This window comes from Chinchilla lanigera, unplaced genomic scaffold (genome assembly GCF_000276665.1).
Source record: "Chinchilla lanigera isolate Chin_1 unplaced genomic scaffold, ChiLan1.0 scaffold00072, whole genome shotgun sequence".
In the NCBI taxonomy this organism is placed as follows: domain Eukaryota; kingdom Metazoa; phylum Chordata; class Mammalia; order Rodentia; family Chinchillidae; genus Chinchilla; species Chinchilla lanigera.
In genome coordinates this window covers 4,794,547-4,808,252 of record NW_004955473.1, presented here as the reverse complement: position 1 = coordinate 4,808,252, position 13,706 = coordinate 4,794,547, and the positions used below count along the sequence as shown (strand labels likewise).

At 36.2% G+C, this 13,706-nt stretch overlaps 1 protein-coding gene across 3 annotated transcripts in view; it reads right to left on the bottom strand.

Moving 5' to 3' along the window:
• The window catches only part of Znf280c (zinc finger protein 280C), a 71,333-nt gene that overhangs the window by 46,620 nt on the left and 11,007 nt on the right, over nt 1–13,706 (bottom strand). For 2 of the 3 annotated variants that reach the window (XM_005401241.2, XM_005401240.2), the window contains 5 exons: nt 13,470–13,514; nt 8,156–8,308; nt 2,375–2,440; nt 2,145–2,281; nt 1,146–1,260 (listed from right to left, as the gene is read on the bottom strand). In XM_005401241.2, the coding sequence (XP_005401298.1) occupies nt 1,146–1,260; nt 2,145–2,281; nt 2,375–2,440; nt 8,156–8,308; nt 13,470–13,500 (502 nt within the window). In that variant the 5' untranslated portion in view covers nt 13,501–13,514. The remainder of the gene's footprint in view (nt 1–1,145; nt 1,261–2,144; nt 2,282–2,374; nt 2,441–8,155; nt 8,309–13,469; nt 13,515–13,706) is intronic. The other variant, XM_005401242.2, reaches the window with a different exon arrangement.

The window sequence follows — 13,706 nt, the reverse complement described above, 5'->3', positions numbered from 1 at the left end:
CTGGACTACACAGGAAGATGGATCTCAAAATAAATAAACCTGTACCTTTCTAGCCAACCGCAATGGTATTTGCCACTTAAGGCAAAGATCTGCTCTGTGCATTATAAAGACTTTTAAGGACAGAAGAGTCAGTGTCTTTAACCTACAGATGGATCATGAGTTCAGACTTTTTCTACAACTAAAATCATATGTTTTGTAAATCAAACTAAAGACCAGTATTTTATCTCTATTTATTTTGGCTCTTGGTTATTTTACTAACTGGACAACTAGATATGTAAATGTCAAGCATAGTATTATCAAAATGGGAAAATATTTTTTACACTAATATTGCTATACAATTTTTTGTTTTGGTTTGATAAATGTATGCTAATTTATTAGTAATTACAAATTCAAAAATTCTCTTTTTCTTGGACTGCAGGAAATTTTTTAAGTAGATAAAATTCCTTTGGCACATGCAATGAGGAACCTTTTTTTTGAGACAGGGTCTCACTATGTAGTTCAAGCTGGTCGCGACTCACTACGTAGTCAAGGCTAGCCTCAAACTCAGTGATCTTGGTGCGCACCACCAGGTGTGCCCAGTTAAGAACTTTGTTATGGCAGACAATCAAACCCTTAATTGGGAAATTTCACTATTCCTTCAATGAACATATCATGAGTATTTACCATGTTCAAAACACCATTTCTTTAGTTCTAACATCTTATAACTTAAAATCCCATTTAACTGTATTTACACCATTTATTTTGATAGAAAGACATCAGTTTATTGAAAAATCAACTTAACCATGTGTTTTTACCATACTAATAGTCTTTCAAATAATATTTTTCTCACAGAGTATTTAAGGTATCAGGGAAATTCTTCAACTCACAGAAATTACATTAAGATATTTTTCCCCATAACTGGTTCCACATAAGAATAAGCTCAAAGAATACATGCTACCTCATTAATAAAAGGAAAAATATTCTATTATTCAATACAATTTTATATGAAATAATCCAAGAAGGGCATTTAGGAATGATTAGCTTCATCTATCTTGTAACATATGAAAAAATAACATGAAAATATGGACTCAAAATAGAAATTTAATTTCATATGCATATTCATCAAGTCTTTTTAAAAACTTTTATCAAAAAATGCTAAACCAAACCTGGCAAAAAAATTTTTTGTATGCCTGTGGACAGTGGTATTGTATCCTGGGATGAGTCAAACAATGAGACTGAAGAATTATCCGAATCAACTTGTGATGAATTCTTTGAAAAACCCTGTAAAATGTTATAGTTATTTGTTTAGTAAACTTTATATAAGGGTAAATTTAACTGTATTCCTAAACTATAAAGCTTAAAGACTCAATCACTAGAAATTATACAACACAAAGTAATTATTAATCTGCATTATTTTTGTAATTTTTCTTTTTTTTGGGGGGGAGGGTACCAGGAATCAAACTCAAAACCTCGTGATTGCCAGGCAGACACTGTGCCACTGAGCTATATCCCGGGCCCTGTAATTTTTCTAGAAATGTAAAATTAGTGTGAAATTAAAAAAAAAACCTGACATCCTTTGAGCTAACTATTCCACTTTTAAAAATTTATACTAAGGAAATGAAAATGCTTAATGGAGAATTATAATAAAAAGCCCCGTTTATGTCCAACAACATTGGAGATGTTAAATAAATGACAGACTACTATGCAACATCACGATAGGGGGATAGTCAGAGGTTCATCCATAAATAAACAACATGAGTCAGTTCTGGTGTTCTAGCATAGTAAAGTGTCTGTAGTTAACAATCACCTATGGTATATTTCAAAATAGCTAAAAGGATTACAATGCTCCTAACACAAAGTGTACTAAATAATTTTATAGAATGAAAACATTAATATGAACAAAAAGCTGCCATTATTAATATTTATTACTAGTTATACTTATGTAAGTTTAAATTGCAGATTTTAATACTATACTTATTTAAGCATATTATCCAATTTAATAACATGCTGTATAAATTTTTGCAGTCAGAATTTTGGATACTGGCTGAACTATACCATAAAGATAGTGACATTTTCTTATGGTGATTATGCTTCTACTGGAATGTCAATCAGCTATGACAGTTCATAATTCCTAACTTAATATTATAATATCCAGAAACACTTACAGATTTAGATATGCTCTGAGCAACAGCAGAACTTTGTGAAGATTTAGAGTCAGGATGAAATCTAGGCAAGGCAGCCACCGGATTTGATGTTGGGACTTTGTAATGTGGACGTGTAGGTTTGAATATATCAGAAATTCCTATATTTAAAATTATACAACATATTGAATATATTACTATATAATCAATTGTGTCAAAATATTTTACTTTAAATTAGTATAGTAATAGTGTACCTGGACCAAGCGACTCACTCTTTATTCCCTTTGAAGATGAGCTGGTGTTACTTCTGTTCAAAATATCTATAAAAATTATATTTATTTTTAAAATCATTATTTGAAATATATTAATATAAACTCTAAAAATATAGCCATAACCAAAAATAGAAATATCTTTCCCTTAATGGTGAAGATTATGTATAGTTTTGAAATCAAGCCCTCCATCAACCCCCATGCCACATTCATACTCTTAAATGCCTGAATTTGCATTATGGATGGACTGATTTTTCTCTCACTGACTGCTCATCACCACTGCTCCTGAGTTTCGAATTAGAGACTACAGACTACACTGAACCTAGCATTTAGCATTTCATTAGTTTAAGTGGTTTCAGATAAAGTCAATCTGAACCTGACAGGATCAGATTGATTCTCGATCAGTTAAAAACTGTTCCCTCTGGCGAGGTGTGGTGGTGCAGGCCTATAATCCCAGCACTTCGGAGGCTGAGGCAAGAGGATCACCACCAGTTTGAAGCCAGCCTGTGCTACATAAGGAGTTCAAGTCCACCTTAAACTACACAGTGAGACCCCAAGTCCACAAAATAAAGACTGCTCCCTCTTGTACTCATGTGAACTCTGTAACTTCCAGTTATCTGAGAACTCAAATTGAAATTTAGCAGAGCAGCAATTGGCCTAAAATTGCTTATTAAAAAAAGATAAAAAACACGAAAATATCCCATAAATCCTCAAAATCTTTTTATCTTCTACTCCAAAAGAACCAGATTTCACAATTCTGTAAAGTAAAAGGTCATATAAGTATTGTTATGATTTGTGTTTGAATGTCCCCTCAAAGCCTCATGCAGTCATGTGGCAGGCTTCTAGGGTTTTTGAGTGATTCTTGGTTCAGTGCTAGGATTATGGGCATGAGTGCTACACCTGCCCTGGGGATAGTAGCCGTCATACAATATAAGGGAGGGAAAGAGGCTTGCTTGGTGCTCCTCCTTTTTTGCCCTTGTTGGTTTTGCTGTTTTCTGCAGTCATGAGCTATTGCCCTCTGCCTCGTGCCACCCGAGTATGGACTGAAACCTCCACAAACTGTAAGCTAAATAAACCTTTCCTTCCTTAATTTTAGGCATGAGGTATTTTGTCTCAGCAACGACAGAGAAGTAACCAAGACAGAATTTGATACCAAAGGAGTGTGGTCCTTGCTATGACTATACCTAACTATGTGGGGTTCAAGAGCCTTTGGAAATGGCTTGTGGGAAGTGTTTGGAAAGGTTTGCAGAGTTCACCTCAAAGAGAAGCACTAGAATGCTTTCAGCTGTTCTGTATGGGAGATTTTGGTCAGGGCTCAAAGACCAGAAGGCTGCTAGAAATCCTGCCAGTACAGACCAGACTCGGGACGTTTCTGCTGGGAAGGACTGCATTGCCTGTGGGACTCCAGACTGTGTGCTATGGCTTGGCAAAAAAGTTTGTCTGCATTTTGCTCATGTCCAGAGACTTGGCCTTAGACTGAGATTAAGGGTGGTGGACTAATTAACCTGGCAAAAGAAGTTTCAAGGCAGTCGAACATTGGGGCAGTGGCATGGCTATGGCTTTTAGCCAGATTTATGTTCAGAATCAAGAGCAAATAGCCCAGCAGGATGATTTAAAATGTTGTGAGTTTGGCCAGAAAAGAAGCCTCAGTAAAGCTGTGGATTGCAAAGACAGAGCTGAGGAGATCTCCATTGCTGAGACGGGACTAGAGAACAGAAAAGATGGCCTGAGGGCATCAAAAGAAGCAAGTTTCCACCCTTTGCAGTCTCAAAACTGCTAAGGTGAAAGACTTTGCTTTGAGAAGAAGGCCGTAGAGTGCCATGTTCCAGAATGGCAGTAGTGGCTGCACCAGGTTCCTGAACTGTGGAGGCACAGAGAATCTGTTCCTCAGAATCGGGTTCAGAGTGCCCAGCAATCCAGGCACTCAACCCTGACAGCTCAGAGAGAGGAAAGCCTGGCTACTGCTCCAGCTGGCAGCAAACCTTGGTACTGTCCACATGGTACTGGTTTAAGGCACATACAGAATGCAGGAGTTCTGAGGTTAAGGCGGCTTCCACCTAGATTTCAGAAGGCCTGGGTGGCCAAGCTGTGTGCTCCTGAGAGGGCAGTGTGTGAAGCTGTGAGTGAGACACCTAAAGAGCAGTGGAGACCTCAGAAAGTTGAAAAAGCCAGGAATGTGGATTGTCTGACAAAAGCTGCAAAGAGGGAGCAAAGAGGGCCCAAGAGAGAAGCCCTAGGAGCTACAACCACCAGAAGTGCCAAAGGGGGAAGAGTCATGCAAGCCCTTTGGAGCTCACAATGTACCACAGATTGCTTCAGATGTTCCACATGGAACTACAGGACTTAATGTTTACCCCACTGGATTTTGGACTTGCTTTGGTCCCAATGCTTTGTATCCTCCTATTTGTGTCTTTTGGAATGGTAATGTTTATCTTGTGCCACTGAATGTTGGAAGTGTTTAACTTTTCGTTTGTACAGGGGCTCACAGCTAAGTTTGCCTTAGATCTTGGAGGAGACTGATTTTGAACTCACTTTATAGCTCAGGCTGGCCTCAAACCCATGGCAATCCTCCTGCCTCAGCCTCATTAAGTGCTGGAGTATAGGTGTGACACAACACTGAGCTAAAAATCAAGTTCTGAGTTAACAATTTAGAAATGAAATTCCACTGGGTCTACTCCCTTTTTTGATAGAATTACTTAAAACTAATACACATTATTGTAGTTCAGTACTGTTAACACTCACCTACAATTGATATAAATCCAACATGAATGGGAATTGTTTGCTTTCAGGAAGATGATTTGAGTAAGAATTTTGAAATATGGTAATATTTTACCATAAAATTATCAGTGATAAGAATAGTAACTTAAAATGCAACACAAATACTTTGAAGAATCAACAACTGGGATCTCATTAAAAAGTTTTTCACATCGAAAGAAATCACTAAGCCTGGGGTATAACTCAGTGGCATTGCATCTGCCTGGCCAAGTGCAAGGTCCTGAGTTCAATTCCTGGTACCCAAAAAAAAAAAAAAACAAAAAGAAATCACTAACAGAGTGAAAAGAAAACCCACAAATTGGGAAAAAACTTTAGCCAACTGTCCCTCAGACAAAGGATTTCCAAGTACAACTTATAAAGAATTAAAAAAAACCAGACCCCTAAAATTCAAAGACCCAATCCAAAAATGGGTATCTGAGATGAATACACACTTCTCAGATGAAAAAATACAAATGGCAAATAAATATATGAAACAATGTTCAAAATCATTGGTCATCCAAGAAATGCAAATTAAAACAGCACTGAGATTCCATCTCATCCCAGAAAGATTGCTATCATCAAGAAATTAACCAATAACAAATATTGGTGGGGCTGTAGGGATAAAGGGACCCTTCTCTACAGTTGGGAGTGCCAACTGGTACAACCACTGTGGAAATCAAATGTGGAGATTCCTCAAAAAACTAGGATTAGAGGTCCCACTCGATCTATTAGTCCCGTTCTATGTATTTTTCTAGAAGAATTAAAACCATCATACCACAGTGTTATATGTGCACCCATGTTTATAGCAGCACAATTTGTAATAGATAAATCTTGGAAACAACCAAAATGCCCATCAACTGAGGAAAAGATAAAAAAGATGTGGTAAGATCCAAAATGTACAAGAGACATTGTGAAAAGGAAAGCAACTGCTCAAAATGGGAATAACAACCAGGATGGTGGAAAGGAAAAAAGTAGCAGGGTGTGTGTGTGTGTATGTGTGTGTGTATATATATATATATATATATACACCCACATACGCACACTCACAAAATAGCTAAGAAAATTGTACTACTAATTAATTCACTGAAAGGAACAGTTAGTGTCTATACTGTTTGACCAATCTTACATGCTTATATCTGGTAATCTGAACAACTACTTTGAAGATAACAATATACAATATAATAACCATTGTTAATTTCCTACCATCTAGTTTTGAAATTGTGTATCATTTTTATTGTTTTTTAAATTATTCTCTTTAAAAAATACAATATACTATCCTCTTTCACTACTAACAATAAACATGCCAAATACACCTAGCTCGTTTTATGACTTAAGTGACACTCTACTTAGCACTTTACAAATTTGCCACAGATTATATTAAGAATTCAACTGGGAAAACATTCCTACTTGTGATAAAAATGAATATAAGCTCTAGTCTAAGTTTAGAGTCAAGAGAAACAAGAAGCCAGGCAAGGAGGTACATATTTGTAATACCAGCACCCTAGGAGGCTGAGGCAGGAGAATCTCAAGTCCCTGTCTGGACCATTTAGAACCCAATTCAAAATAGAAGGGTTAGGGGATATAGCCCAGTGCCATTAATTCAATTCTAGTATGGGCAGGGCGGAGGCAGAGGGAGGCAGACCAACAGAGACAGGGATAGACATAGATATAGACAGAGACAGGCAGGCAGGCAGAGAAATGGAGACAAAAGAATCAGGCTTTCAGAAAATATAAAATTTGTCCCAACCACACCATTGTTCATTGTCATGGTAACTAAGAAAATTGGTATGCTAACTACATTCTTTGCTAAATTCTCCAACTTAAAAAAGTAAATAAAATGGGAAAGTATGTTTCTTCTTTCAAGAAATTCAGTATTCTGTGTCATACACTTTATTCATTTTTGAGAGGATATTTTAACAAGTTATCGGTGGTACCTTTACTTTGACATTATAATAATGTTAAGGTAATGTTAATTACCTGAGAGAAATCTAGTAATTCACAAAGGCATTGGGCATCTTTTGCTAGAAAGTAGGCATCTTTTGCTTGAAATCTATAAGGATGTAAGTGTTCTGACTGCCTATATCAACCAAGTACAGTGGCAAAAGTGTAGGTCCTTCCACCATGAATACAAATAGGAGCTGTCAGCCAGGCATGGTGGTGCACCCCTGTAATCCCAGCATTCAGGAAGCTGAGGCAGGAGGAGGGCTATGAGCTTGATGCCAGCTTGAGCTACATAGTGAGTTTAAGGATAGACTGAATTACAGTACATACTGAGACCCTGTCTCAAACAAACAAATATCCCCTTGTATTTTCAGTAAGGTAGGTATAGCCAGAAGCTACAGCACATGTTGGTACACACAGCAGAAATTGCATAATCACACAGAGCCTACACATTTTAATAGCCATGAACCAAGCTGACACTTTCATAAGACAGCTGCTTGGACATGACAACCCCTACCAGACACTAATACAAACCTATTTAGTATATTCTTAATATTTTATTTATTTTATTTATTTTTGTCTTTTTGAGACAGAGTCTCACTACACAGTTCAGGCTGGCCTTGAGCTCACTTTGTAGCCCAGGCTGGTCTCGAACTCGCAACAATCCTACCTCAGCCTCCCAAGTGCTGGGATTACAGGCGTGCGCCACCACGCCTGGCTATTCTGAATATTTTAAAAAAGTATAAATTCCTTTTCTTTACATCAGGGCTGCAAAGAGAAACAAAAACCAAAATTAAACACATAGGCTAAACGGCTCCCTTAAAAAGCAGGATCTCAGAAGGCCTACAATGCTCAACTGTTTTCTCACATATGATATTTTATGGTATTGCTGTCCCCAGCTACATGCTCACTGTAATTATCCAAGTTTTTACTAACTTCTAGCCCTTCTTTTCCCCTCCAGCTTCTTTCAGAAGAACAAATATATCAAGACCACATACGATAGTTCATATGCTTTTCCAATGAAAACAGGAAACAACTATCTTATGAAATGTCACTGAAGTAAATGCTTACTTGAAATGGCTGGTTTTGAACTTGATATTTCTCCAACAAAGATTAGCTCATCATCATCGTCATCTTGAACCTGTGGTGGTTCTACTTTTTTCTGCCATGGTTCTAGCTCTTCTTCTTCACATTCCATGAATAGTTCTGCCATTTTCGAATTACCTAATTTTCAAAAGGAGAGAATGAAACCTTATTTTTCAAAAAGAAAAAAAATCTCTTCAATATAAATTCAGATTATATTTGTAATTGGTACATGCTAGCAAAAGGAAGAAGCAAAGAATTTAATTTGTTAACATGTAAACTAGTAAAACTTGGCTACTAGGTAGATAATGGAGGACAGTAGATACCATGGCCAATGAATTTTAAGATCAAATGCATTTAAAGTGAGTTTCAGTTATATTACTACAATATGATTATACTTACAAAAAGGATTATATCTAACAATCATCTGAAAAAACTCACCTGTATTAACAAAAGGGAGATAAATTTAAAAAAAAGAGGCAAAAAACCCCTGAACTAGATTCAGGGCCACTAGGCATAAAGCAAAGCAAGGATGAAGTACGAGACTGAAAATAGGGATATTAAATGAAGCTCATTCCATTCCACAGCAGAAACTTTTCACCTGAAGAAACTAAACAAAAAACATATTGTGAATACTACGAGCCTGTAAGTTATGACCAAGCACACAGATACAGAACAGAAAAATATTAAAGAAATTACAATTAGCATGTTTGGAGAAATAAAACAAAATTATTATAAATCACATTCAGGAAAAGAGTAAAAATAAGACACCCAAGTTTCAGTTAAAAAAAAATAAATTCCAAAGTTGAGCAACTATGGAAGTAAAAGGCAACGAACATGTAACAAACAGAAAAGCCAAAATTGTTAGAAAAATCAATTTCAAATGTACAACAGACATCTAATAAAAACTAGTCACAGCGCCACATGCCTATAATCCTAGCTACTTGGGAGGCTAAGGCAGAAAGACTCCAAGTTTAAGCACAGCCTGTGCAACTTAGTAAAAGCCTGTCTCAAATAATAAGTAGAGTGTGATGGCACACACCTGTAATCCCAGCATGCTGGGATACTAAGGCAAGAGGATTCTAGTTCCAGCCCAGCCTAGGCTATTTAATGAGACCAGTTCAAGTGAAAAAAAATTCAGGGATATAGCTCAGTGTAAAGGCCCCGGATTGAATCCCTACTAGTGAAAATAATTCAGAAACAGGACAGAAAAAAGGAAGGGAAGGTAATCAAAGAAAAATAAGACAAAAATTCCCAGTTCTGAAGGACATAAATCTCTAGAATGAAAGGAGCCACTAGCGCCCAGCAAAATGACGAAGAATAGAACAAGTACACTGAGGCACATCATAAAATTTCAGAAGGCTGGAAATAAGAGAACATCCTAAAGTTGGGGTGGAGGTATAAGAAAGTTAAAATAATGTTTATATAAAAATCTTACTAAAAATAATTTTCTATACTTGGCCAATCTACTATTCTTAGCATGTGGTACCTATTTGTTTATGAAGAGTAATGACCAACAAATGTACATACTGCTGTTTTTTGGGGGGGTGGGTACTGGGAATTGAACTCAGGACCTCACTTGCCAGGCAGGCACTGTGCCATTGAGGTATATCCCTGGCCCCTATACCACTCTTTCTTAAATCATCAGTTTTTGTCATTATCTAATAATTTTCTATCAAGAAATATGAGAATTTCAGTTTGACAGATTTTCTCTCCCATTTACTCTTTCTTTCTCAAGCAGAGTCCACCCAATTATGGGACTTAAGAAGGAGAAAAATATAGAATGCAGGAAACATGACAGTCAACACAATACAAAAACAAAGGAAAGTTTCAGGACAGTAATTGCTCAATAGGTCTATAGAGCAAATATATTATGAGACTATTACTGCAAAAAGACCTGATACCTCTTTAGCGGAAAATAATAAAAATTATACTTAGATGACGTGACACATTTTACCATGTAGAAAACTAAGAGCCTATATACGAGTACTGTTAAGACTTAGTTATAGATTTTAACAACCATCAAATATAAAGCATGAAAATTTTTAATTGCAGGCTATATAAAGAGAAAAAAAAGTAACCATATTAACCAGTACTATGCTCATCAGTGAAAAATATATACTATGATCACCATAGTAAAAGCAAAGATGATTTAACCAAAAACTGAGATATAATTATATTGAGAAAAGCTTGGAGAGTGCTAAAGTGTAAAAAATACACCTGAAATTCTCATCTTTCTTGATAGAAAATCATCAGAAGACAAAAACTGATGATTTGAGAGAGAGCAGTATACACATACATGTTTGAAAACAGAAATTTGGAAAGAATCATTAGAAAAACAGCTGAACAGCTGAAAGTAGATTCCTTTTGGGTGCGGGAGGAGATAGTATACAGGTTTACACATGTGTTCAGACACACCTGTCTACCCTACTCCCTGAAACAAAATTGTGGTTATGCAATTTAAATCCTTTTCAGAGTTGTTTGACTTAGACTGTGCATTGTTTCTGTTCAAAACAAGTACTGGGGCTGGGGATTTAGCTCAGCGGCATAGCGCCTGCCTGGCAAGCGCAAGGTCGTGAGTTCAACTCCTGGTACCAGAAAAAAAAAAAGAAATACTGAAGGTGACCTAAAGTAAAATTATAAGGAGGACTGTATGTAAGTGGTAGAGGGGTAGATGGGTGACAACTAATATCTTCAGAGTTCAGGCTTAGACAAAAAAAATCCATTATTTTAAAATGCAGCCCTTTCTAAAGGTAATTCTGTTTTATTAAAATAATGCCATTTCTACTTTCAACCCAAAATTAAGACCACAGTTTAGCAGGACCTTTAAAAGGCACTTCTTGAAGAAAACAATGGTGTGGAGATAGCATACGAAAGAAACACCGTAACAAGCACATGGCATTCTTTTTTTTACTTTTATTTTTCCTCTTCTACATAGGTATGCCACAATTCCCTTCCTTCTTTTTCCTACCCAAGGCCTTGTACATGTTAGGCAAACACTGTGCCACTGACCTACACCTCAGCCCAAAATTCACTTCTTAGCATAATGTTCGGTAGTTAGTTTCCCTCCATAAAAAGCCTGAAAGCAAAAAACGTTCTCATTCTCCCAAATGTAATCAGTATTATGAACCGACTCCCTTTTCTAAATACCTCAAAAAAGTATAGATTGTCCTCAAATAAGTAAAAGCATAATTCATAATTTAATATTTGTATATTTAGCATACTTGAAATCACCAGCCTCACTGTGTTCCCTGGAGCCCTCATTTGCACTGATTTTTTTTACCCAGAATATCCTTTCTCCTTACATTTTATTGCCCACATTATATAAATAGTGGAAAGAGCAGACTTGACATGGAATTGAATAAAGCAGTTCCTCCTTACCTATAGTTTTATATTCCATGGTTTCAGTTACCTGTAGTGAACTGTGGTATGAAAATACTAGGAAATTTCCAGAAATAAACAATTCATAGGTTTTAAATTGCATATCATTGTTAGTACCATAATGAAATATTGCACTTTCTTGCACTGTCCCTCCTGGAACATTAACCATCCCTTTGTCCAGTGTATCCACACCGTATACATAGCCTGCCTTAGTAGTCACTTAGTGGTCATCTTGGTTGTTAGTCCAACAGTACTTTTGTTGAAGTAGCTTTCATTTTAGCTAACAGTAGCCCCAAAGCACAAAAGTAATGTTGCCAGCAATCCAGATATGCCAAAGGTAAACTGCAAATTGCATCTGTTAGGTGAAAAAATAAAAGTACCTGACTTAATAATGAAAGAAAAAAATCCTCATATGCCAAGGTTTCTAAGATCTATGGTAAAACCATCTTCTGAGAAGTGGAAGAAGGAAAACGAAGTTTATGGTAGTTTTTGCTGTTGTACCTTAAACAGCAAGAGTTACAGCCACAGTTCATAATATAATAAATACTTTAAGATGGAAAACGAATGAAATTGTAAGTTTTGCTTTAACCTGTGGTTTTAGTATTCATTGGCATTCTTGGACTATATCCTCTAGATAAGAGGGAACTATTGTAGTTCAAGTCTTCACTGTAATTTTTCTCTAATTATGTGACCCTGGCAAAATTACTTGGCCTACTGCTTCATCTCTGATATATTAAAATATCTAATAGAAGTGGAAACAGAGATTGAAAAAGATGCTATATACAGAATGTAACTTCAAGCAGATACTTTACAAAATATCAATGCTGTCCTTTCCCAAATCAGAACAACTGTAACTTCCTCAATGAACAATTAAACCTGTTTTTCTTTCACCTCTTACTGTACTGACAGTCTATATGGCATGCAATTTAAGGTTTACTGTACATGTTCTCAAACTGCTCACTATTTTTAATGTATCTTAATTATTTACTTTCAACTTCAAAGTGAACTTCTTGAAAGTGGAGAATATTTTCTTTCTCCTTTGTACTTCCCTCCTATGTACAGTAGTCTATTGGATATATAGCAGGCACTTGACATATACTCTACAGGCTAAGAAACTTGGCAAAGTCAGGCAATGCCAAATGTAAAGAAGTGAAGGAAGTTAATGTATACTGATAATGATAACATAGTGATAACCATGTGAACACACGTCTTCCTTATTCTTTTAAACTGTATTCTACCATCCATTGTCGATACAGTTAAGATATACTGTTGAGAAAAAAAATTTAAGTTACACAATAGCACATATAGCATAATCATTTTTAGAAATGAAAGTTCTTGTCTATGCACAGAGGACACTTGTGATTATGTCTGTCAAGACTATAATGCTACCTCTGTGGATGAAGAGAAAACATTTAATATCTACTTTGCTCACATTTTATTGTATATTACTCATTTTTAACCATGAATATGTATTTTTTTTGGTACTGGGAATCAAACTCAGGGCCTTGCATTTGCCAGGCAGGTGCTGTGCCAATGAGTTATATGCTCGGCCCAATAAGTATGTATTATTTTAACAAATTTAAGTGTTTTTCTTTTTTTATTTCTTTTTCTTCTTTGGTGGCACTGGGGTTCTAAGCCAAGGCCTTTACATTGAGCTATTCCCCCCGCCCCCAGCATTTTTTCTTTTTCAAAAGACAGGGTCTTGCTAAGGCACTAAGTTGCCCAGGCTGGGCTCAAACTTGGGATCCCCCTGCCTCACCCTTCCAAAATGCTGGATTACACAGGCATGTACCACGATGCCAGCTCTAAGCACCATTAATTTTAAGAAAATGTGTCTTCCTGTATCATCTTTTCTCTTGCAGGAAGCTTATCAATACAAAACCTATGCATATTTTTATCAATTGCAGCACTTAACACCTACTTCTTTGTTGAAAAGAGTTGTCGTCATCCATCAAGCTGCAGTCACCTAAGAACAAATATAAGACATAAATCAATTTTATTAAGAACTCTAAGTAACATCAAATAACGAAACATGAAACTGATTTAGAAATTTGTGTTTCTAATTTCAATCTCCAGCAAATTTACATGACACTAGACACGGTAGCAAGTTAGGTTTTAGTTTTCCATCCTATAAAATAAAGATAGCTACTCTTGGAGT